Source organism: Topomyia yanbarensis, chromosome 3 (assembly GCF_030247195.1).
Source record: "Topomyia yanbarensis strain Yona2022 chromosome 3, ASM3024719v1, whole genome shotgun sequence".
NCBI classification, from domain to species: Eukaryota; Metazoa; Arthropoda; class Insecta; order Diptera; family Culicidae; genus Topomyia; species Topomyia yanbarensis.
In genome coordinates, this window is record NC_080672.1 from 25,833,258 (window position 1) to 25,859,737 (window position 26,480).

A 26,480-nucleotide genomic window follows, 5' to 3' on the forward strand; every position below is an offset into this window, starting at 1 on the left:
TGGCCCCCAAACAAAGAATATTCCATAACGAATATCACGTAACATCGGTGACAGAGCATTGGGATCAAGGCCAGGTCCCCCCTGGGTCGTGCAAAACTGAGAAGCAACATCAATTTAGGCACAGATAGCACACTTCCATTTATTTTCATTATGTTTTGTTTTGTCTTTTCATTTGTTTCTCCTGCTACGATGTGTGCGGGAGAGCGGGATGGCCAAGGAAACGGAAAGCCAGTGGCCCAAACAGATCAGGAACAGGAGGGAGGACTGCGAACAGGGAAACCGACAACAGAGGAGAAATCGTTTATTTATTTATTATAGCTACGATACTAAACACAATTGTTTTGCTTTTCTTGTTTCGTTTCAGCGAACCAAAATCTATACGGAGTAGCACATACGAACAGTTAGGCTTTGTAGGTTCTCATCTTGAGAAATGACAATGACACTGTACGAGATAGCGCTGGGCCTGTGGCCTTCGACTGGCAAGGTCCATTCTCATTGATTCGGAAGTCTTCTTGGCTGGTTGGTAGATATGTGCTCCTACTTGCAAGTTGATCAATTCGCTTGGGTGGGGGACATGTGGATCCTACTAGTTGTCGACTCTTTTGATCGTGAGTATGAGGCTAGTTCAGGAAAGGAGTGCAGGACTGGCACCTAAGAGATAGTTAATTATTCAGGACTTGTTATGATTACTAAACTCGACCAAGCACACCGGCTCTCAGAAATGATAAGCAACCCTTTCGGGTCGGTGTGGTCTATTCGAGTCAAACCAGGCGGACATTCGGTTCGAGCAAACTTTGTGGTTAATAGTGGATAAATATTTCTTATGCCTTTATTGGCAGAGATTCTTTTGCGAAATCCTAAAATACCTTCACTGGTATAGCTACTCAGGATAATAATAATAGAAAAATTAAGGGTTTGCCTGGTCCATAATGTAATGAATATGTATATTGACTAGAACAGGGATAATCGAGTTATGTTATAAGATAGAGAAAAAAAAAACGGAACAGTTGAAGGAAAAGTATTCGCGAGTAAGGACTAATAGTGCTAGTATGTTTACCGTTTCAATTAATAGTCGATTGATCTGCTTCGGACCTAGCAGACAAAAAGGAGATTAGGAAGAGACAGAAACGGATTCAATGCGAAATTTGCCAATATGACGTTGACCCCAAGGCGATGGTAGGATGATTTTCCATAGGATGACAGACTAGATGATACGACGTTACACGTTCTGAACTTGCGCCAAATAGTTTGTATGTATGTATGAAATTCGCGGACATCACGGCTGACTGCGATCTCTAATTTACTTAACAGTCGATTGATCCGCTTCTGACCTAGGGGACCTATGAGGAGATCAGGAAGAAAATAGAAGCGGAATCAATGCGAAGTTTTAATTGCATCACTGACGACTTAGCACGCGTTGTTAGGAGCAGGATACATTGGACCAGACAAAATAGAGAACTTGACGTTACGTTAAGCTGCAGTCCCATCTGCCCGATAAAAAAAACTAATCACAATTATTTTGCTTTTCTTGTCTCGTTTCAGCAAACCAAAATCTCTTTACTATCTCTTCATTTTCTGTCTCCAACTATCCTCTATGTAATGTATCTGAAACTTGTGGGACTGGTTAACAGCCGGCGCCTGCTTGTGGAAGAAACTGGTGTGCTATACGGACTAGCACATACGAACAGTTAGGCTTTGTAGGTCCTCATCTTGACAGAGTCTAGATGGGCGGATGAACGTCTGCCAGGGTGTGGGCTGAGAAATGACAATGACAATGATTCGCTATTAAAACCCAACTGAGCAAACATCTCTGCTTATTTTAACAAGTATCACCGTGCAGAAGAATCATGCCGTATCCAGAATAACCAATATCATCAAGACTAACAATTTTTCAAGCTGATCGAATGGCCCTTGAGACTCGACGTGATACGCTGAAGGAATGCTATAAATCGTACGATCAAGTACAAAGACCACTGGAACCCCGAGGATAGTCAAAATCGCGATAAAGTAGAAATTCATTACATCAATATTGTCTTACTACATTCGAACGGACAATCGTATCCACGAGCTGGGAAGACACGGGTTGTAATGCAACCAGTAAGGACTCCGTGAGGCTTCCTATTATTGATTTTCCAGTATTGTCTGGTCATGGCGAAAACTGGTTCGATAAATTCAATGCTTTAATTCATCACCGCGAATCACTTCCTGTAATACAGGGACTCGAGTATTTGAAGCTGTCCCTCCGAGGTGCAGCCTTGAGATTGATTGATTCCTTACTGAGAACCGTTGACAACTACTCAATTGCCTATGATGTGATCAAACAGCGTTATATCAATCCTAAACTACTGGTTCACAAACACGCACGAGAATTGTTTGAAGTGAGCTGCGGAATTAAGAAATCTGATAATGCTAAAAAACATCTTCGCTGTCTCGAAAATTTAAAACAGCCCGTAACATCCTGGGATGCAATGCTAATCCACCTCATGGTCAATAAGCTGGATCCACCCACAGAGGATGAGAATCGGTTGCGTCGGGAATAACATCGCCGCTGTACAATCAATTGGAAAATTTCGTATCGGTTAGATTCAAAGTGCTAGACGCGATACTCATCAAACGAAAACGGTTCATCAGTTGTTGCTGCTTGATTCTAGATCAGAGTCCAATTTAATTACAACATCGATTCACGAGGGAGCCGCGGTGTCATTCAAATCACGCATGAGCAACTACCGCAAAACGATTTCTGCGCCAGTAATAGACAATACCACTGGATTTCTACCACCAACTAACGTGGACATAGGCGATTGGAGCATTATAGATGAGCATCTGGTCGATCCAGATTTTCACCTGAGCAGAGCAGTTGATATCGAGGTTCATATGTTACTTGGAACTTTAGTAATATTCTATATACTTCCAAGTGAAAGAGACAAATTTACGAGCACTTACTATTAATGCAGAATACAGTATTAGGTTGGATTATAGGAGGAACAGTAACACAGATAAGTGCGAACCATATAGTGACCAGATTCATGAACAACTAACTTATTGCGCAGAGACTGGGCGGAGGAAGAGGTTTTATGTGAACAACATCAGGGCCGGCGGAAAGCGTGGGTAGTACTACCCACTCGAAAATAACCGAGTGGGTAATTACCCATTCGAAATTTTGAACCATTTCAAAAAATTTAGATGCGCAACGCATGTATCTCGCACTACACACATTTGAAAACATCGATGTACCACAATCCCATTTGCATAAACGAACGTGATTTAATGTGAATGTAATGTAAGCTTGTGCATTGCAAAAAGGGAAACAATCCTTACTAATGGACCCCTCACCCTATGCTTTCTACCCACTCGGGCGTAAAGTGTTTCGCCGCCCCTGAACAACATTTTGTGGAAACCACATAACGAACACCGGATGGTAGATTCAATGTCAGATAACCACTAAAATCAACTGTTGTTCAACTCGGCGATTGCAGAAGTTGGGCTTTGGATAAGCTGTTGAGACTTGAGAAAAGATTTGAAAAGGACCCTCAGTTACAAAAGGAATACGTAGCGTTCATGATTGACTATCTGAAATTGTATCATATGGAGAAGCTAGAGGCCCAACCAATTACAAAATGATACGTCGACATAGATCTTTCATTAGGGCTTAAATCGCAAATGTAAACAAACTGCGTTTTCGCTATTATGACATTATGCAACAAAAATACTACAAGATTGAGGTGAAAATTAGTTAAAATGGTTTTTAGTTAGATTTATAATTAAAGAAAACAAAACGGCGAAACATGCATTTTCTTCGAGGTTTCGACTTAGGCCCTTCCTCTCATATGGAATATAAAGGCTAAACTTACATTTTTAGACAGAACCGGGCGTACGGTTATTATTCACAAAATTATTCTTTAAACGGCGGTTCTATTATATAAACGATAAGCAATATCTACTATGATCATGTCTACTCGATAGTTGTTGCCCATAAACATTTGAATATTTCGATATTTTCATGAAATTTGAAGAAAAGATGTACGCGCCCTTTCATTTACATTGGGTTTCTATGCGCCCATTTGCTGAGCCCTATTAAAAAGTATACTGTCAAGCTCGCCCATTTACCCAGCCCTACCCAGCAAGACAGAGTCAGTTTAGCCCATTTACCGCGCCCTTCTGAAAATTATGTAAACGGTTTAGCCCTTTCGCAAATGGTGGTTGCTGAAGGGCGAAATCACGACTGGGATGCAAATTGGGCGTAAGCATTTTTTTTAGTTTCTACCCACTCAAAGCACATAGGAATTAAATTCTTTGTTATATTGTCATAAGGTTTAACCAAAGATGCTTCCGGAAAAACATGGCCATAAAGTAATTTATACCTACAATAAAAAACTACATTTAGAAAAGCATCGCCGAATATTGAAACTGATTTTTCTCCATTTGAGTACATTGCGACTTAGGCCCTAATGAAAGATCTGTGTCGACGTATTCTATTTCGCTCATTATGCAGTGCTTAGACCTGAAAGTAGCACCACCAAATTGAGAACCGTGTTTCATGGGTCAGCTGCAACATCCAATGGAATAGCATTGAATGATGTGATGATGACTGGACCTTCATTGCAATAAGAAATTTTTGATATGAGATTTCAGTTTCATAGATACGTGCTAACAGCCGATATAAAGAAAATGTTTCGACAAATAGAAGTTCATGAAGAAGATCGGTAATTACAACTGATATTATGGCGGTTTTCGCCAGACGAGCGAGTAAGCACGTTTCGATTGAATACTGTAATTTATGGCCCTTTCATTGCAGCTTGTTGCCTCAAACAGCTGGCGATGGATTTCGAGATTATATATACTGAGGCAAGTCGAGTCATTCAGACTGATTTTTATATTGACAATGCGTTAACGGGTCATGATCGACTTGATAGACTTATTGAACGGAAGGATCAGCTTACCACTATCCTAAGTAGTGTAGGGTTGGAAGTTCAGAAATGAAAGTCAAATTGTCCGAAGATAAAAAAGAAACAGGTAGGCAGCACGGAGGACGCTGGCTCCATTTTGCTCGTTGGTATGTACCATGCCCTTGCTAATGTTTCTGACAGCTTATCGGCATTCGAAATTGGAATGAGGCTGTCAGCACGAAGTGCTTCCACAAAAAGGTCCTTGTCGAAGTCCTTTATTTTCCACTTTCGTTCGCCAGTCCTCACTCTCCGCGTCACAATGCAATTCCACTGACCAGTGGTGTAGTGGATCGCCTGGTGGTCGCTGTGTGTACTGCTCTCTAGCTCGTCAATTCATGCTATCCATCAGCGACGCGCTGCAGAATGTTACGTCGATGATGGATTCCCCGCCGTCTTTACGGAATGTGCTAGCGGGGCCTTACATCTAGCTTCGCCAGAGCTTCCTGTAAACTCTTGCATTGGCCAGCCTGCTCCCCACTCCATAGCCCAAGCGTTACAATCTCCTTCTATAACAACCGGCATTCGTCCAACTAACGAGTCGGTTTGTGCGTCCAGAATCCAACTGTACTGCTCTGGTGCATCGTGGGGGAGCATAAAAGCTACATACGAATACGATGTTGATTCTGGCGATCACGAAGTCTTCGTGTGTGTTATCCACCATCTCTTGGACAGGGATACCGCGCATCCCTGCACTAGCTACAACCCATTTATTGTTATCGAGAGGAACACGATACGGCTCTGCAGAAATTGCTAATTTGCACTTCGTTTCTGTTGTTGACTGCCAAAAGAGTTGCTATAATAGAGTTTGAGCTGTGTTATCTCCATCATTGAGCACAGGTATAAAATAGGTATGTATCTGCAATCCTGATACCTATATCTTGATAGTAAATAGTCTTTATTATAGCACAGTCGACGTCTTATAAAAACTTGAGAAGCAATCCGAGTGAAACATGCAAATAGAACACATGTATTTCCAATCCTATATTATATAGATACTATCCGCTAACGTAACAATTATTTCATCATTTAACATAACTCCATGAGGAGCTTTTCCCGTGATCTTTCACTTCTACATTCACCTCCCGGAGACGATCTCTCATTTGATCGCAGATCGCAAACAACGAACGATCTTTAGAAACCATCGCTTGCGTCCGCACGGTACTTCGTATCGCAACAACATTTTCAATCAACCGTTCCACCGATTCATGGCCAACATCAGGCGAGCCGAACTGCTGCCTATCTCCCGTAACGTGTTCCAATCCGAACATTGCCAGTTTTCCTCGAATATAGTTGGCAATACCTTGAATCGTCCCACCCTCCGAAGCTAGCACCACTTCTACATCCCTTCGATTAATCACTTTGTTAACCTCCGAAGCTAAATCGCCTAGACTCGTAATCGCGCTGGCGGTGTTGAAATCATCCCTAAGAAAACCATCGAATCTTCGATCCACTTCTGTTAGCTTTGTTTGTAGTATGCTAGCATCAACCGGGACAGCTGGTTTTACTCCCAAAACATACGCCCTACAGTCATCAAAAAACGACCGGAACTTTTTCAACACGTTTATCGAAACCGTCATCGATTCGCTTCCGTACTCAATCATACTCCGATAGTGTGACAACAGACAAAGCATACGGAACTCATCAGCCGAATACTGATCAAGCAGTTCCCCTATGCTGATGGTATTTTTCAACGATTTTGACATCTTGCTCGTTTGTCCTTCTAGATGTAGCTGACCGGTGTGGATCCAATGGTCAACCCAATCCTGCACATGATGGTAGCAGCAACTTTGTGCCTCTTCATTCTCATGGTGAGGAAACCGGAGATCCAATCCGCCGGCATGAAAATTCAGTCTTTTGCCAAAAATTTGCGAAGCAAGCGTTGAACACTCAATGTGCCATCCGGGGCGGCCTGGCCCGAATGGGGAATCCCAGAATGGTTCGCTCGGTTTCGATGCCTTCCACAGAGCGAAGTCGGAGGCACTTTTCTTACCCTCCGCAGGGGTATCATCCGATGGAATGTTCTGCAACTTACCATATTGAGGGTATCGTGATGTTTCGAAATATATGGAATTGTCGATCGATTTGTATGCATAACCCGAACTTAGTAGTTTCGAAATGAACTCAATAATGGCCGGGATGTGATCCGTAACGCGCATTTTTACATCCGGTGGACGAACATTCAAACGATTGAGATCCGTCCAAAACTCGTGTTCGTAGTGGCGTGCAATTTCGTGCCATGGTTTCGTCTGTTCATTGGCCCGCTGAATGATTTTATCATCGATATCGGTGATGTTCATCGCTGTCACAATATTCTGATTGAAATGGCTTCTAAGAATACACTGCAGAATGTCCAGTCGAACGTAGCAGCTGGCATGACCGATGTGAGCCGAGTCATACACCGTTGGGCCACATGTGTAGAACGTACTACTTGTGGTGTTGGGTGAGTGGAGTAGGAGAGGTATTTTATCGCGCGTTTTGCATGAATATATTCGAGGTGCCGTGCCCAGAGTTGGTTTGGTGCAAAAGTTTCTAGTGTGGCGTAAATGTGTTATCATTTTCTGGAAATGAAAGAATATGGTGGAACTAAGCGGTGGATAATTGTGCATAGTACGTTAACTATTCGGACCTTCTCGATTCTAAGGTTCCATGTTCCAAGCATCATCGATGTGATATTCAAAACACGTTACCTGATGTTGGTTTACTTAAAATCTATAAATGAAATGGGTGAAAATATTGGGGTAACTATTCCGGCTGCCGACTGTTGAAAAAAAATGAAAACAGCTGTGATTTGACAATGAGAACTGTCAAAATTAGCTGTAGCGCGAGATAAAAACAATGTACAAGGGTGCCAGTATTCAGTTTTTCGGTAGTTTCGTCGTGAACCGTTAAAAGGGCCTAGTTTACACCAATTTCACATACGGAAAAATCGCTCAGAAATTTAGAAAACGAATTTGCAATTAATTTAGAATCATCTTCGCGCTAGTGCTATGCTACAATACAAAAACAATAAACTTTAAACAGTAAATTTCAATGCAAAATCGACTTTTATAGTGAAAAAGAGAAGTGGCTATGTATCTTAACCACTGAGAACTTAACATTAAAATAATCGATTTTTTTTCCATACATTTTTTTCTCGAAAACAGTAAAATCTATTGTAAGTTTACTGTATCAGTTTTTTACTGAGCAGTAAAATTTATTGTTACATGAAATATTATTGTAAATCTATTGTGAGAACTTTGCGTCGAACAATGTCGAAACAGTAATAACTATAATATTTGTTGTTTTATGATTGTTTGTAGGGTAAATTGTTTGTAGGCTATTGAAAAATTCTATCCGGGTTAGCAACACACTCCTGAAAGAACAATCATCGTTCACGACCAACACATTCCTTGGATCACACAAGAGATCAATGCGAATGGTTTCAACAAGTTGCAATAAAATGTGTAGCCCCTGACTGCTCAGGGTATCGAACCTAAGTTCGGGAAGGGTCAATAAGGGCTCGTAAACCCGTCTGCATGTACCAGGAGAATAATTACTCATCAAGCGGGAGCTCGCACACGCTTACCCCGTTAATAAAAATCAATCCGAAAGACAACTGCCAACCAAATCTCACAACTAGGGATGCTCAAAAGCTGCTCTTTTCGAGGTGTTTTGAACGACAACCAGGGCGAGGCCTTAAGACTACTTTCGAGTCCGGAATTAGCAAACAAGAGACACGTGTAACAAATACGATAAAATGGTGTTTGAGGCCACTACGATATGGTGCGCTAGTACCCGGTCAGCGTGGCAAACAGAAAGTTAGCAAAAGTTGAGCGAAGCGAAATTGATGCTGGCAGAGTTTCTGCGAGCATTTTGCGCGATTTGTGCGAGAATTCTGGCAACGAATTCGCTCAAATGCAACAACCGTTTCTGACGGTTAAACCAACCGATGCTGCTCACTTTTATCCAGGATCCAGTCAGAAATGTACGGCCAAGATCTTTGCTCGCTTCTTGCCACATCTTTGTCAGATGTTTTGCTCGATTCGTGCTAAATTCTAACAGGTAGGAATTGCCAGGATCTAGGCACAGTTTATGTCTGAGTTATGCCAGGGTTTTGCTCGGTTCCAGTCAAAATTTGCCAGAAACCGCGAGCGAAACCGAATTCGCCCTAGCTCAACTAACCCGACAGGATACGCGCAGAAATCTGACAGGGCTACCAAACCAAGACTTACAGAAATCTACCCAGTAAAGCTCAGCCGGAATTGAACTGGAATTCTGGCTGGTTCCAGTTCGTACACGGGCTCCAGTGACACAACCGATTCTAACTAGAATCGGTTGTGTCACTGGAGCCGGAATACGAACTGGAACCTGCCAGAATTCCGGTTCATTTCCGACTGAGCTTAACTGGGTAGCAGAGCGGTCTCTGCCAGAAAATTTGCTCACTGGGTAGATGTCTCTGCTGGTAGTCTAACGGTTCGCCTTCGCTGCGCCTTCTCGGCTAATCACCTGCGGCCTGAAAACACCACTTTATGGTGCGTTAATCAGCTTTGGTAGTCTCTCTGTTCGCCTTCGCTGCGTCTTCTCGGCTAATCACCTGCGGTCTGAAGACACCACGATATAGTGCGTTAATCGGTTTTTCCGTTGGTAGTCTCGATGTTCGCCTTCGCTGTGCCTTCGCGGCTAATTCGAAAGCAGTAGTGTCACGACGAGGAGAGAAAATTACAATTCTTTACCGATTTCGAGACAGCAAGTCCAGCGCTGCCACAGTGATGATGAAACGGTGATGCCAACGTAGATCCGTGTGTACTTACTTTCCAAAGGGAGTGATTGGATGGTTACCTCGTCGATGAATAGGAATAGTCCTTCCTGATGCTTTCTCTTACTTAAGTGAACTGGGTTTAGAACTTTGAAACTTAATTTATTCAGAAAATATTTACAAAAGTTATCTTAAAGCTACATGTTGCTCGCGCGATCCATATATCGCTACGGGAAAATTTGTCCCTTTTAGTCCTTAAGTTTTTCCCTATTCTCCTGAGATACGGTGTAGATTTCCTATGGCCTTAGAAGGGCGCAATTCCTATTTGTTTACTTATATATTTGGCCCTGCTTCTTCACGACTAACGTATTTAACCACAATACGGATTCGTGCTATTCAATCCTAGTCCAGTCCCGCAAGGGCTCACAAAATATGCGGTTACATTTGTACCGCTTTCTAAGATTTTATTACTATCCTAACCGCAGAGTAAGTGAGAAGGACAAACTAAAGCTAGCTAATCAGACTGCGTATGGCACGCTTATGTATATTAGGCGCGGGAGGTTGGTAAATAGACAGTGATCCCTTTTTCTGTGTTCTTTTCATTTCATTTTCGGGATTTTAAGATCAACATCCACCTTCCCTACGTGTAGCAGTGATGCATTTCTTATGCACTGCTGACATTGTATAATTAACTCATTTGCGCGGCAACAAGTAGCTTTCCTGTATTTTCCTGTTCGGGACCTTTCGTTCTCCAATTCTGATGTAAAGTAGTCCCCGATGACGGTATACCTTGTAACCCTTGGTTCCAGTTTGTGGTCTTGATGACTTTGCCACAAGATGCGTTTTACCCCTTTTATCCCATGTATGCCAAACGAGTGTAAGGGACTCACCCACACCTAGAGGGACTACCCGTAGCCAGTCAGGTACTCACTACGGTTGGTCTTTATTCACAGCGGTTTGAACTGGGAAAAAATAACACTCCCGATTTCGTAGTTGGTAGCCAGTTAATAAATAGGTCAACAGGAAGGAGGGGTGCAAAATTAAACGACTGTCTGCCAAGTAAACACCGGTCCCCGAGAGGAGGACTAAATTTTGCGCCTGTTTGTCTTGAAGTGTGTAACGTCGTCCTCTATTTTATCTAGTCCAATGTATCCTGCTCCTAACAACGCGTGTTAAGTCATCAGTGATGCAATTAAAACTTCGTATTGATTCTGCTTCCGTCTTTTTCCTGATCTCATCTTGGGTCCCCTAAGTCTGAAGCGGATCAATCTACTATTAAGTAAATCAGAGAGCGCTGGTTACCATAATGTCCACGAATATTAATTTCTTTGCAACTATTCTACCAGTTACTATTCTGTTCTAGTATGTATTAATGATTGTTTAGTTTGATAATCAGATATATTTGCAGAGAACAGGAATCCTTCGAACAAACCAGTTTAAAATATTTCATACTTAGTTGCGTTTCGGCTTCGCCTCATCAGAACCCGACACTAACTTATTGTCGGAATAGATTAGCGCCGGCTTGACGCAAATCCCTTAAAACTAAAACACTTTTTGTTTCAATCGAACGACTGATCAAACGTGATGTCCCGTTCGAGCAGAAGCTCTGTTTATGCCGATGAGACACAGTGAAGCCGAAGCTTGTCTTAGCTTAGCAGGCCTATGCGAAAGCACTATGCTATATTGCACCCTCAGAAGGAAAATGTGGTAAAAACCAAAATTTTTCAGTAGGGTGAAAATTTGTTGGTAAAACCAGTCTTTGTACAGGAGGGCACAAATCCTTATTTCATACTTAGTTGCGTTTCGGCTTCGCCTCATCAGTTTAAAATATTTGTTTTGTCATTTAAACAAATATCCGCTAGAACGATTTTTCCCATGCTTGATTATTCCTATAATCGGCTTTCCAACTAAGGCACGGAGGGCTAAGTGTCATACACCATTCAATTCAATTCGTCGGGACCGTAAAATGTGTTTCAAATAATGCCACTCAACTTTCTCAGTGATGGAGGAACCAATAGGTTCTATTGAATTTTTAGTTGATCCTACTTCCATACAGCTAAAAGACCAATCAAAATAGCTTTGTCCATATTAGCCACCTATTACGGCTTTTTATACCCTCGGGGAACTTGTCAAGCTCCGAAGATAATGTCACACCTATTTCTCAGCAAATTCTGGACTGATTTTTTTTACAAATTTGATAAATGCAATCCATACTTTGACTGCTAATGAATTTCATTCAAATCTGACATTTGAATACGGAATTATAGGTTGGTTTCGACGGTTACATAGCATTTTTCCATATAACCCGTACATTGGATATTAAATTATTTCTTTGAGATATATTGTCCACTATCGACATTTCCAGAAGTACCGGGCACCGAGCATATTCCACAATAAAAGTCACATCGATTATTCGGTGATGGTTGACCCATTTTTATCAACAACGCTACCCTCATACTCCCTTTTACACTTATAATCCCTCCTCCCACTGCATTCCAAAATACGTGAACACGAAGACAACATTTAAGTCATGCTGATTTATCTAGTTCAATATTATATTTCTTGTTCCATTGTCGACATGTTGGTCATCAGGTTCGCGGCAGTCGTACCCTTGTAAATCTGTCCCAAATGTAAAATCGTTTTTAAGTATTACAACGATTTTTTTTTGAAATAACGTTATATTATGTATATTGGACCTAAAATTTATCGAATGGAACGAAAAACTATATATAGCTTAATGACCCAATTGGGTCATTAAATGAGGAAAAAAATCTTTTTTATTACATACATCGATAAAGCTGATTTTCATGATTGCAACAATGTTTTTTCATACTCAGGAAACGTGAAAATAATATTAAAATTTAAAATAAAGAAATATGTTGACAGTCTGGATTTGACACTATCAGAAGCATTTGACATATGAAATTTCACGACAAATGATGCCCAGTCAGAAAAAAATTAGTACATGCTTTCCCGGTTTTCTCGCAGGTTTTTTTTTATTTGACATAAACACCATCCAATGCATATAGTTTTTTTTTTATTTTGGGTGTTGTCTTGATAGGCCAGACCGCAGTTTTCCTATGTATTGTTGCCAAGTTTCCATAAGATTTATTTTGAAAAACAAAAAAATCGTTTTTACGTATTAGAACGAATTTTTTTTTTGAAATACTGTTATATTATGTATATTGGAAAAAAAACCTAAAATTTATCGAATAGAACGGAAAACTATATATAGCTTAATAACCCAATTGCACCACTAGGTGGATTAAAACAGGTTTTTAGTCTTGAATGCGTTCAACGTTCAAATCAGTGAGAAAATTGTAAAATTCCTTTCTCTAGGTTCTAAAATAATGAAATGTTGCCTTATAAAGTAGCAGCAGAATTTTCGCAATTGTTTCATGCACATCTGTCACGCTTCTTGTGATCATTTGTTCCCAATCCCAATAGTATTTTATAAATGAAATTTAATCAAATGTATTGTTAATATTTGAGCATACACGCCACCGAAAAACCACCTAAAATTAAGTATTTTTGACTCAATCTCGTGGTATCGTGCAGGAAGGTAAAATTAGGTAAACCGTGTTGAAGGTAGTTTCCATTCAACTACAGCAAAAATCATAACTCAATCTTGAGTTTAATTTACTTAAACTTAAGTTGAATTTACCTAATTTTGAGTATACCCCAAACAACTCAAAAGTACCTTACTGCATGGAAGACCTCGACTGAGTCGAATCTCTCGTTTTGTTTTTGACAACACCAATAAGTGCGAAAGCGACGCACAACTCAAAATACCTAAATTTACGTTAAAAGAACTTATTCTGTATTGTTTTATTTTTGCGTGTACACATTATAAATTATTAGGCATTAATTAACGTTCAACGAAGACAAGAAGTTTCAAAACACATTTCCTGTATAAAAAGCATGGTTTAGGAATATTGTTTATTGTTTATTATTAATCGTACGATAGCCTGTCAGTTTAGTACTATAAATCAGGTCAAGGAATAAATATGTTTTTTGCGTATGAAATATCAGACGCTGGGTCATAAGGGTTAACGGAACGTTCTTTGCAAAAAAAATTGGCAGCCTTGGCGATGAAATAAAAAATAATATCAACAATCGCTCTGAGAGCGCACTCCGATACAGAAATGTCATAACAAAGTCACTGTTTATTGTGCAATCTTGGTTATGGAAAATAATATCCTTTGGGTGGAGAAGCATTAAAATCTACGATTTGGCACCATAACTAAAATCTTTATTAGCAACAACGCAACTAATTCAGGATGATGCGCTACGAAGGAAACGAAAAGCTTGCAGATGAGACCGCCTGTGCCAGGGTACGAGCCGATTTAAAGATGTGTCTATTAGAGTCCGACTGTTGCAAGAAGGTCGGTGCCGCTTGAAAACAGTTTGAATTGGAATATCGAAAATAAATCAACTCTTCCGATGTTATTACAGGAACACAAACTACCTCGCGATTGCCTCAGTCGAACGGATAACTCAGTACCGGACGAGTGTCGGGCGTTGCGGACGACATTTTTCGAATGTAAGCGGTCCCTGGTGAGTGCGTTTGGTCAATATCAATTCTTGTGTGTGGACCTATTCACATTCAGGTAACTATTGTTTTTTATCTTCCCATTTGCATTAGCTGGACAATCGACAGCGTTTCAGGGGTAGGAAAGGCTACTGAAATATAGTGCAGTCAATCATTTGGTTGATTGGTTCTAACTTTGAGCGAAGAGTGATGAAACACGTATTTTCAACCAATGTAATATAGGAATGATTTGATGAATAAAAACGAGTTGCGTTAGTATTTTATTTATAATTACTTTTGAATAGTGTATACACTAACCGCTAGTATAGTTAATAGTCGACAGTAGAAGTAGAAATAGCTTAGAACAATTTGTATGGCGTTTAGTTTTATTTCATATTTGTCTTTTTAGGTTAACTACTAAATTACAAATGTAAAATCTTTTCGCGTAATTCAAAAATCGCACTTGAACACCTAACTCCAACTTTTATCGGAACCGGAACGTTGGCCGGTTGAAATTTGTTCTAATCTATCTAATGAACTGTCCGCTCCATCAGTCACGTGTACCGATTGGCTATCGCCGCTGATGTCCAAATCACTTAGCGATCCCAACGACATCAGTTCCAGAGAAAGTTTCTTCTCTTTATTAACACCGGTCTCCTTCACCATGCCATCATCGATGGGGAAATTATCCCGGGCAAAATCAAGTAACTCACGGGTGGTGTTTAGATTGAGAATATCTACGTTAGCGTCTGCTGTTCGCTCCTTGGGACTTCCTTCGTTGGGTAGATCCTTATCGGAAAGCTCTAACTCTGCCGCGCTGGATAAATCATCCAAACTCGCCTTTTCGATTATTTTTTCCGTTTCGATCGTAGGTTTTATGTTGTATGTATTTTCCTGCCTATCCGACGACGACGTGCTGGACTTTGTGTAGGTCTTACTCATTTGATCAAGTTTTTGTAAGTTTTTCTCAATACTTTTCTTGAGATTTCGAGTATCAGTAGCTAATAGTTTGCTTAGTTTAGATTCCGCTTGAGGCGCGTTTCTCTCTTTGCTAGTATTGCAATTGACGTTTGTTTGGGATTCGGCTGAAGATGGTTTAGGAGCTTTATCTGTAGGTATAAAGGTTGTTTCTTTGTCCCATAAACTAGCTGCTTCCGCAAAATTTACATTATTAGGCGTCTTTCCTCTGACAGCTACGGATGAAGATTGTGGATTTGGTTCGAATGAGGTATTTACTGCTACATCAACTACATCGAGTGGTTCAGGGACAAACTGTATATTGCAAACTTTTGATCTCTTAAGATATTTGCGTGGATCAAAATTTCTGAAAGGGTTTTCAAACGTAGGCATTTTGGGAAAATCATCGTTGTGTGGTACAACAACTTCTTTAATCACCGGTACCGTTTGCGAGGATTCATTAAACTCCATCAATTCACGTTGGTTAAATTCCAGCTTATCTTCATTGTATTTCTGCCAAATTTGAACCTTTTCATCGTTAAGTTTTCGCTTATCCTCCCTTTGTTTATGCAAATATAACTGGAATGAGCGGTTAATCCTATTGTTTTCACTTTCCAATTGTTCGATAGTTGCCTTTGCATTTCGTACGACAGCTTGGGTTTCGTCTTCGAACGTTGCTAGAAGTTGCCTTTCCACGTCCTGCAGAACCAACAGTCTTTTCTCTTTCGTTTCGGCTGCCTTTAGTGTTTGAAAATGTTTGCTATGTCTACGTTCTTGCTGTTCCAAATTGTCTTTTAGCGTAACCAACTTTTCGTTGACATTCTTCTCGTGTTGATAGAGCATGTCTAGTTTTTCATCAATCTTTTTCATGAAAAGTGTACTTTCTTCGGTTTCGTCGGTTTGGTTTGGGAGTTTTGGCGAACGTCGAACATCAACCGGCAGTTCTTTGATTCGTTCAGAAAGCAAGTTTTCTAACTTGGATTTGTACTCTAATTCTGCACGATGTAATTTCTCTAAAAATTTAGCCTCAATTAAGGCTTTCTCCTTATCCATCAGTTTTAGTATTTGCTTCTGCAGTTTCGCAACATATTTCTTACCGTACTCAGTACTTTTTAGCTCATTCAAAAAATCTGTATATGTTTTCTTTGCAGGCTTTTTGGCTTCATCATCTGGAGGCTTTTCTTCAACCACTTCAATTTTTTGTTCTGTTTGTTCTTGTAGCTTTTCGACAACTCTCTCGAAATTAGAAGAACAAATCTCCAATTTGCTAACTAACTTTTGCACATTTTCCGTACAAACCTTCAACGATTGGGTCTCTTCTTCGCGGCTATCTTCACGATTGTCGTTTCGATGCAACTCTTCGATTCGTTCGATACTTTTATTAACGACTTTTACCCTGTGCAGCAGCTTCTCCACATTTCGGTGCAGCTTCTCCATACCTAACTCATTCAGCAGGGATTTGTTTGTCTCTCGTTCCACTTCCTGCTTCTGTTGACTTTTAATCTTATTCTCATAGGACTTAACGGATGCTAGCATGGATTTGAATATTATATAGATGAGGGATTTGGCACCGTCTTTAGTTGTTTTTGATTCGTACTTTTCAACCAACCCCGAGTAGTGCTCAATTCCAAGGGCTTCAAAGATTTCCCTCAGTTCTGTGCGCTGCAACCGAAAATTTGTGGACTTGGTGAAATCGGGCAAGGTATTCTTAAACGGAACCTCATTGCTAAAGACCGACAGGGTAAAGTGGCAGTTTTGGGTATACAGGAACTCAGCAACCAGCGTGTTCAAGACTAGAACCAGTGGCGACAGTACAATTCCTTGATGGGTTTGCAGCTTGAGAGACATCTTTCGTCCTGGAAGAACACGATGGTTAACATTGACATTATAATCTTTTTCTACCTTAAACATTCCTAGCTGGTACATACCCAAGGCAGTTCGACTGATCTGATCGATTAGGTCCTTCTTCATTTGAAGTTGTAGGTTAGCATTGATTCCCTGTTCTTCGATCCAACTCTTGATATGTTGCCTAAATTCGGAATTGGTGATTCTGTCCAGATCGACAAACTCGTTTTCACAGTTCATTGTTGGAACCTTGAACAAATTATTTAAATTATCGTATATGCAGCTAAACATTACCAGAATTTATGTTTACTGATGTTTAATATGCTTGGCGCTTTTGTGTAAGTGCAACGTGTTTCCGTGGTAACGGTATTTCAGGTGCAGCTGGCATAGTACCGTTCGTGTTGAATCGACTTGGTTGCAAGATTGTACTCAATATTGGAAATACATTATGATGTTAACCCTCTCATGGTAATAGTTGCTTTAGTGCAATTACGTAAATAATTTTTATTGAACTTTTGCGGATAGGAGATTATTTTGTTATAATTTCTTTTTGCCTTTCTCAATAGAAAGGTATTGCAATTGCTCTGAAAACCGGAGGCCCGGAGGGCCGAGTGACATATACCATTCGATTCAGTTAATCGAGTTCGGCAAATGTCTGTGCGTGTGTATGTATGTATGTATGTATGTATGTGTGTGTATGTGCGTCTGTGTGTGTATGTGACCAAAAATGTCACTCATTTTTCTCAGAGATGGCTGAACCGATTTTGACAAACTTAGTCTCAAATGAAAGGTACAACGTTCCCATAGGCTGCTATTGAATTTCTAATGGATCCGACTTCCGGTTCCGGAATTACAGGATGATGAGTACGAACACGCAGAAAATGTCGATTTTAATAAATTCTGTAATGAATGTATAAAGGTGAAATTTTTTCCAAAATACGACCACAGCTGCTTGGATTTGTAGTATTAGGTCACTAACATCCATTCAAAGTCTATTTGGCCACATTGGCCACCATCATCGGTTCCGGCTAGACCGATTCAACTAAAACTGGTCTCAAATGAAAGGTATTGCGTCCCCGTAAATGGCTATTTAGTTTCATCCCGATCCGACTTCCGGTTCCGGAGTTACAGGTTGTGGCGTGCGATCACATAGCAAATTGTGATTCAAGCCGATACTCCGATGAAAGCAAAAAAGGTAAAAATTTCGCTAAAATGTCTCTCAAACAACATAAATTTGCTGTTCTAGGTCATCGACGACCAACCAAACGTTCGTTGACTACATTGACCACCATAGACGGTTCCGGAAGTGGCCGGGAAAAGCGGCCACTTTCAAAATTGACGAACTCACATCAGTTTTCCGGAAATGGTTGGGCCGATTTCACAAACACAAATGATAGCTATAATATCCCCACAGATGTCTACAAAATTTCGCACGGATCGATTATATGGTTCCGGAAATATAGACTAAATCGTCCGGTCACATATGAAATTCCCATATAAGCCGGAACTCAAAATTTTTTTCAACGTGGGGACCCCATGAAATTTCAGAAATCGAATTCGTATTTTTGATGCCAACCATCTTTAAAATGTATGAAACGTCGAGATTTTATGTCATCACAAAAATTTTTTTTTTTATTAAAATCGACTTTTTTGGACTTAACCGATTTCGCACTTTTTCAGTTCAATTACCGTGACTCTTTTTTCTTTTACAAAATTTTAGAACTTGAATAATGATTTCTTTTCTTGTATATTTGTCATGTCATGTATAATAATAAAATATAATATTCGCATGTGAAAGCTTTTAATGAATATAAACAACGCAAACATTCTCGTGTTCATGACTGAGAAAGGCACAATTGCACCGCTAGGTGGACTGAAACATTTTTTTTACTCAAAATCAAAGGCGTGCCATATGTTGACACACAGATTCTAAATAATCGCTTCAAAACTACTGTAATTTTATAATAATTTAGAAAAGTCTACTTACTCGCGATCTTACTCTTCCGGTCCATTATCCCCCTTCTTTCTCTCAGTTCATTTGCTAACCATAGGTAAGCTCATGCAAGATGAACATCGACTTTTATTATTTTCCTGGTTGGTTAAAATGTTACATGATCTGAATTATTGCTAAATGACTTAAAATGAATGCCTTACTTTTTTTAAATTATATTTGTTTTCTATAACTAACCTAACCTAAAATAACTGGTGAAAAAGGACTGAACATTCGTATGTTTTAATGTAGTAATTGAGATAAACAAATATTCCGTGGGCTTGCCGGTGGACTCCAGTCTGCAATTTTTTATGCTTAGGGATTTGTTGCTTGGAGACCTTGGATTCGGTTGGTTCCTAGAATCTAATAGCAACACGGCGCGTGCTTCTGGTGGTGGATAGAAGTAAAGGGATACCCTGACGACTGGCAGATTGCATTATTTTTGCTGTCAATTCAACTAGATCCAGACCGATGCAGTGTCTTATGGTTGATGGTTCATTACATATAATCTAAATTAAATATCATTCAATTTGTACAATGCATTAAAACTTAGTTCAGCCAAAGTCCTGCGATCATAACAATTTAAACCTAAATCTAAAGTAAACATCATTCAATTGCACAATGTATTGAATTTAAAATTTAAATGAACTATTCAAAGTATTGGGACCATATCAAGCCAAATGTTCAAAATGTGTCTAGTAATCTTAAAGAACCATCATCCACGCGAACCAAACCGTCAATTAAAGTGGCTATAATCCTAAATATAAGCAACTTTGAATACATTCCTCCCGTTCTTTTCATCTACTTCATTTGTCTGTTTTTGTTTTACTTCTATTAGTTTGCTTTTCATAACACAAATTTACCTTGGTTCTACGGCCATCCCTACCGCAAAATTGCATTTGTACGGTAAGAGGAACAACGTTTCAATTTGAATCACTTTCATCGACTTGCAAGGAGGAACGCAATCTGCCAATTTTAACCTAATGAGAACGCAAGCCTCGGACTCGTACAGTCAGGCTAGGGTCGCCTTATCCGAGGGACCACCGGTTCCCGCGTCTGTCAAATATGAATTCACCACTCATTCGGACCGAAGGACTATTAGTGTACCGTATTGTACCTGTGTATATTAGATTCCAATCTCTTGTCAGGATCTTGACAGTATCCAGTTTGTCCTCAGTGAATCCAGCGCAGCAAATGAAATCGTCGTTGTAGGTGATCATGAACTTATTCTTTTCATGTTTGCCACATTAAACGAAGTGTTGCAGATTTCGACTTCAAGAACCGGCTCGAATTTTTGATTTGCCTGAAATTGGATTCATTATTATAATTCCTATTACTTTTTGTACACTATTGTAATTTTCTTTTTTAGGAAGGTGGCAGCACTGCCGAATCTCTCGGAAGTGATTTTGTGTTCCTCCCATAGTTTACAAAATTTTGCAGTGAAATATAGTATATTTAATAGGAAATCGAAGTTAATCGCTCGGTAGGTCGTTTCTCCTGTTGTGTTATGTGTTGGTAGGCAAAAATGTCGTTGGAATAGTGTAATTTGACGTAGTGATTTTATCTTCACATCACAATTATTTTACTATGTATGTGCGCGACTCGAGCGAGCTACCAAAAAAAATGTTTCCACTTAGCATCGACAGCGCCATCTGAACTTGACTAGTTGATGCAACGATTTCACTGATTCCCAGTTAAACTCATTCCGGAACCGGTTCGGATATCTGAATGGAGTCAGTACCCGGTCAAAAAAAAATGCGGACGAAGATCGTCAGGCGATTTAAATAGTTTGACGTTTGACTCAACTCGCCTGTGTTAATTGCCCCTAGGAACAAATGCTATTTGCGAATGCAATTTAAAGGCAATTTCAATACTTAGACGACAAATTTTCAGGCAGCTGCAATGGACTTGGTTGTTTTTGCATTTTTCAAACATGGCGGTTAGTGTTATCCACATTATTCATATTATTTATCTTATTAATTCAATAATTTTTTTATTGTTTTATTCATGTTATTTGTTTCATTTGTTTTAATCATTTTATTAAATTGTTCGTTTTTCCCAGTTCATATATTGTTCAGTTTCTTCATTTTATTAATTCGGTTTAGTCAGTTCTTTTAGTTATTGGATGACAGTTATTTAGCTTGAAACAATTTAGTTTACTCTCTTAATTTCATAACTTTTTTTAATATTGTCTGATTTTCATTTGAGCTAATTTGATTTGTTTTATCAATTTGATATATATGGATCATTCTATCCATTTTATGAATAACTTTTTTTTGCTTCATAATTGTTTTGATTTTTGGTTTCTTTTGTTATTGTTTTTTAATTTATTCAGTTTATTATACGTGTTATACGTGCAGGACTCGAGGCTGTGCTTGTCTCACATATAGTTGCTTGCCAGCTTTGCGTGCGTTTGGCAATTTAATGAATAATACAACAGTTATATGTATGAGAGGTGTCTCATCCCACTGATGGGTGGATTAAATCGGTTTTATGTATACATGTGTGTATATATGTGTATGTGTGTATGTGTGTATATGAACATATAAATGTTCAAAAAATGGTTGCATTTAACACGGGATTGTTTTGTAGTGTACACATATAATCTATTAATGTGAAAAACTGATACTTCTGGATAGAAGTCAGATCTTCCTCCAATTACAGCTCCTTGGATATCTCCAATGGAACAACTTACACAAGTCCAACAGGCAGTGACACCAGACTAGGAGAAACGGAAGCGCTGAGGAAAACACGGAGTCTATCGGTTCTTTTTTATTATCTCTCTTTTCTTTCTTAAATAAGCAGGAATTCAAGAAATGTGGATGAGAGTAAAGGAGACATAAATGGGAGATAGGAATGAAGGTAGAAAACTGAAAAAATGGTAAGTTCTAGTACACATGTGTTATGTTATATATATATATATATATATATATATATATATATATATATATATATATATATATATATATATATATATATATATATATATATATATATATATATATATATATATATATATATATATATATATATATATATATATATATATATATATATATATATATATATATATATATATATATATATATATATATATATATATATATATATATATATATATATATATATATACAAATTGAACTATTATAATAAATACGCGTCGATTTCCTGCTTAAATGGAATCGAAAGTTTTACTGTAATGTTACAATCCAATTGATACAAACATTACAGTAAGGCGGGGCTAGTTGATGGAACGATGACCTCGGAACATGTCTGGCACTGTACACGAAATGGGTCATCGGAAAGTCAATTGAGCTAACACCTTCCTAAATCCGTGAACCAAGTTATTTGCATGAATGTTTAAATACATGCAAACATCTTTTTTCTGTAAATCACTACCAGCTAGTGGGAGATAGGAAGGTTAACACACACACACACACACACACTTCTATTAGTTTGCTTTTCCACTACTCATGTATACCAAAAAAAAGTCAATCTATACGCTTCTACTTAATCTCTTCATTTTTTCTTTTAATTTGGCATGTTCTTTTTGCTTTTATTACTATATCTTAACTTAGATTCATAATAACACTCACTAACACATTCAATTGTATATTTTCTCATTTACGCTCATAATATGTTATTCAAAACGTACAAACGCCCGCTAGCCTTCGCGATAACACAAACCGGGTCACAAACGCGAACATGCAATTGCAATCAACTCACCGCTCGCGCGATCATGAGTCGGTAACGTTAGGAAGCCCCTGCCCTCGTTCTTAACAGCCTAGATTTATTTCTTCAGTTGGACCAAAGGCTCATATTCATTAGACAACACATTCCATGGAAACGTGACTGGGAACTCTAGTGTTATTGGGGAACTCTCTTCTAGTACCTGAACCATACACTAAAAACTAAGCACCAAATTCAAGGTCCGCGCGATCATTCAAGAACACACGCGAAAATGCATATGACCACTAGAGTGGGACATGGTTATATGAAAAAAAATAAAATTTCGCTCCGAGTAACTTTTTGGGTCCCATTTATCTTCCAGAACAACTCTGCAAATTTTTAGTTCGATCGGTAAAACTATATTTTTGCGCCCAAGGTTTAAAGTTAACATGGGATTTCGTATGGGGAAAACGTCTTTTACAAATTAATTCTTCCAAGAGTCGCCCGTTACCTCCTAAAAATAAAAAGATATCTGATTTTTATAGGAAATTTGTCAAGGAAACAAAGTCCACGAAACGATCTGATACTTGTGGAAAAAGTTATTAAGCAAAAACCGATTGATGCCCTGCAGATTAATGAAAATTTTACTTTTCATAGCATCACTGCTGCTGGCAGTCGAATTATATACAAAACCTTTAACTTTCTCTTATTATGTACAAAAGAAGACTTAATTTATCCCTCAAATCTCTTGCGAAATTGCCAAATAGTATAGATAAATGTTTTGGACGCATTAAGAGAAGATCAAAACAAAATTGCATATAATTCTAGAGAAAATTTTTAAAAAAGGACGTAAGTAACATTGAGAGCCTCTTTTTGTTTACTTTCTCTTTCGTTTATTACGACGTCAATACAACACTTTGCACTAGTTTTCCAGCATATATCGAAAGCTGACGGTTTTTACTAGAATATTATGCAAAGAGTAGAGTAGTAAATGTTGAAATGGCCGAGTAAGAGAAAGACCCCACAGAGAATCTCTCATTGTTACTTACGTCCTATTGAAAATTTTCTCTAGAATTGGACAATCAACAACAGTGTTGCTAGAAACAATAAATATTTTATCGATCGTCAGAGCATCAATTGGTTTCAGCTTAATAACATTTTCCTCAAGCGTCAGATCGTTTCGTAGTTTTCGAGACTTTGTTTCTTTGTTAAATTTCCTACAAAAGCCGCATACCGGTTTATTTTTAGGAAGCAATGGGCGACTCCTGGAGGAACTATTTTGTATATATAGTTTCAGGGATCGAGCCAAGAATTTGCGCAGATGTTCTAGGACCCAAATGGTACCCAAAAAGTTGCTCGGAGCTGGAATCTATTTTTTGTCCCACCTTACTGACCACACAGATACAAAATCGAATTTATGCACGCAAAATCACATACGTTCTGGCATACGCGACAAACACGTGAATATACAAACGCTTGAGCTTTTCGCGATCTTCCACGCACTTCTACGGTTGCGGTCTCACAAACTTGATAAAACGACGGGATAAAATGAACTTTTTACAACTTATAAATTGGCATCACATAATCACAAAATACATACAATTGCTGTCAGACCTTATGGAGAAACATATTATATTTATTTCTGAACAGCCAATAGTAGTACTGTTCAATGCACCTTTACATCACATTCTGCAGCGCAATTATTCGTCTAGTATACATCAATTCATTAACCCTACCCCAGCCCACACTCTGATCCTCTCCCATAGGGTTTTTGTGGTCTGCATGGACCATTCTGCCATTACCTCTCCTATCATCGCCCTTGGACCGACTTGCGCTCTCATTGACCCACCAAAGGCTGCAAAATGAAAATGAAAATGAACAAATAAGATACACAATAATTGAAAAATTATTGCTCAATCGGGACAGAGAAAAGATCACTGAGATCAATCGCGAGCGGAAAGGCTCGCGTAACTTCTAGTACCCACTAAGAACTGTGGTTGGTAATTATTAAAAAGGAAAAACAACTTCAGGGTATAGAGTTAACTTCGGAAAATAATACGCAAGCTGGTGACGTAAGCGCGTAATATAGCTGAGAATAGAATATTCGAAGAGGAAAACTAACTAAATAGCGGGACCTTCTGAAGCAATTCGTAGAAGAAAACGGTAAAATAGTATGACAGCTTTTATGATATGGCATTTTTTGTAAAATTCCGTTTTGTAAATTTCACCGTTGATTGTGCCTTTGTGGTTAATATTTTACTTCGCTATCCACAGTTGCAGATTGCCTGTCAAATGAGGCATTTTGATGCGAATTTCAACAAAATTTCTGTCTCCCTCTCGCAGGTTGATGGGATTGACGGTATTGTAAACATCATCAAGCCACAATATATTCAATAGAGTTATCTAAATATAAGGACCTTCGCTCTTTTTAGTTTTTATTTGCACCAAATTCTACTACTAGAGGTTAATTAGTTCTCATGTTAATAATCCACCAAACATTATGACTACTGAGGATTTGATTTATATAAGAAGCCCGCTTCAAGATGTTGATTACAATACGCCTCGATAGTGGTGTGTCGAGGAGGCCGGGAGAGCTGATATGAGCCTTTTGTCTGTTCTATACCTTTCCTCTATTCACCAGTTCATAACCAACAATCAACCAATAACAAATAGATAATTGAGAAAGGATGTGCTATGTGTGGTGATTGGCTATTCAAGTATTAGTAGTGTTTGAAGTACTAATATATGTCTCATGTGATGATCATAACTTCAGCTGTATCTTGTACCTATCTAATCTATTACGTCTCTCATATATTGTCTTTTATTTCTTCTTTTCGAGTCCTATACTGCCATTCTACACCCGCCTTCAGCTGAATCAACAACGATGGTGATAGTGAACGTCTTAACACTCACACATTCTCAAACGCGGTCTCAGCGGGAACCTACAAAAATGCCATCGTGCACGCGATTACGAATCGGTGACGTCCGAAAGTCTATCCTTGATCCTAGAAGCCTAGGTCCATGCCTTCAGCTGGACCAATTAAAAAAATACGCCCATACCTATTAGACAACACGTCTCATGGCGACATGACCGGGAACACTATCGATATAAACGATCCCACTCTCTGCCAGAATTCAAACCGCGCACTGAAAATTTAATATCAGACTCACGGTTCGCGCAACCATTCAAGACCACACGTTACAAAATCACGTCAGCGCACAAACGTTAGAGCCCCTCGCGATTTTCCAAGCAGCCTACGAACTCGCAAACATGATTACACCTCAGCACTCATAAACTTACCAACACGATCTCAAGTGTCAACCTACAAACTCCCGCGCTCGCGCCATCATGAATCGGGATCGTCCGGAAGTATCTATCCTCGGTACAAACAATCTAGGTCCTTGTTAATTAATAAAAAAATAATAAAATTGAAAAATAACTACCATATCCACTAGACAAAACGTTCCATGGCGACATGACCGGAAACTCTAGTGATATGGGGTAACTCTCTCCCTGTCAGAATGTGATCCGTACACCGAAAACTAAAGATCAGAATGACGGTCCGCGAATATATAAATCGCCGCAGGGCTTCAAAATCGAATTTATACACGCGAAGTCACATACACGCGAGCACACGGGACAAACACGTCAACATACGAACGCTTAAGCCCTTCGCGATCATCTACGCACACCTATGCCCGCGATCGCGTAAACTTGATAACACTGCGGCAATTGTGTGAACGTTTTAGCACTTACGAAGTTACAAACGCGATCTCAAACGCCAACCCGCAAATGCGCGATCATGA

The 26,480-nt window shown here is 39.1% G+C and overlaps 3 protein-coding genes across 3 annotated transcripts; 1 reads left to right on the top strand and 2 right to left on the bottom strand.

Annotated features, from left to right (window-relative positions):
- Positions 1 to 4,858: 4,858 nt before the first annotated feature.
- On the bottom strand, positions 4,859 to 7,711 carry LOC131691214 (probable cysteine--tRNA ligase, mitochondrial). Its single transcript, XM_058977443.1, has 2 exons — positions 7,573 to 7,711; positions 4,859 to 7,504 (listed from the first exon to the last, which is right to left on the bottom strand). The coding sequence occupies exons 1-2, from the start codon at positions 7,606 to 7,608 to the stop codon at positions 5,969 to 5,971; spliced, it is 1,572 nt and encodes a 523-aa protein (XP_058833426.1). The 5' UTR covers positions 7,609 to 7,711; the 3' UTR covers positions 4,859 to 5,968.
- A 6,118-nt stretch (positions 7,712 to 13,829) lies between these two features.
- Positions 13,830 to 14,496, top strand: LOC131690169 (cytochrome c oxidase assembly factor 5). Its single transcript, XM_058975730.1, has 3 exons — positions 13,830 to 14,066; positions 14,137 to 14,238; positions 14,327 to 14,496. Exons 1-3 carry the CDS (start codon positions 13,962 to 13,964, stop codon positions 14,366 to 14,368), a joined length of 249 nt encoding a protein of 82 aa, XP_058831713.1. The 5' UTR covers positions 13,830 to 13,961; the 3' UTR covers positions 14,369 to 14,496.
- A 46-nt stretch (positions 14,497 to 14,542) lies between these two features.
- On the bottom strand, positions 14,543 to 17,302 carry LOC131690170 (centriole and centriolar satellite protein OFD1). The gene is made up of 2 exons (XM_058975732.1): positions 17,098 to 17,302; positions 14,543 to 17,025 (listed from the first exon to the last, which is right to left on the bottom strand). Exons 1-2 carry the CDS (start codon positions 17,252 to 17,254, stop codon positions 14,684 to 14,686), a joined length of 2,499 nt encoding a protein of 832 aa, XP_058831715.1. The 5' UTR covers positions 17,255 to 17,302; the 3' UTR covers positions 14,543 to 14,683.
- Positions 17,303 to 26,480: the final 9,178 nt, after the last annotated feature.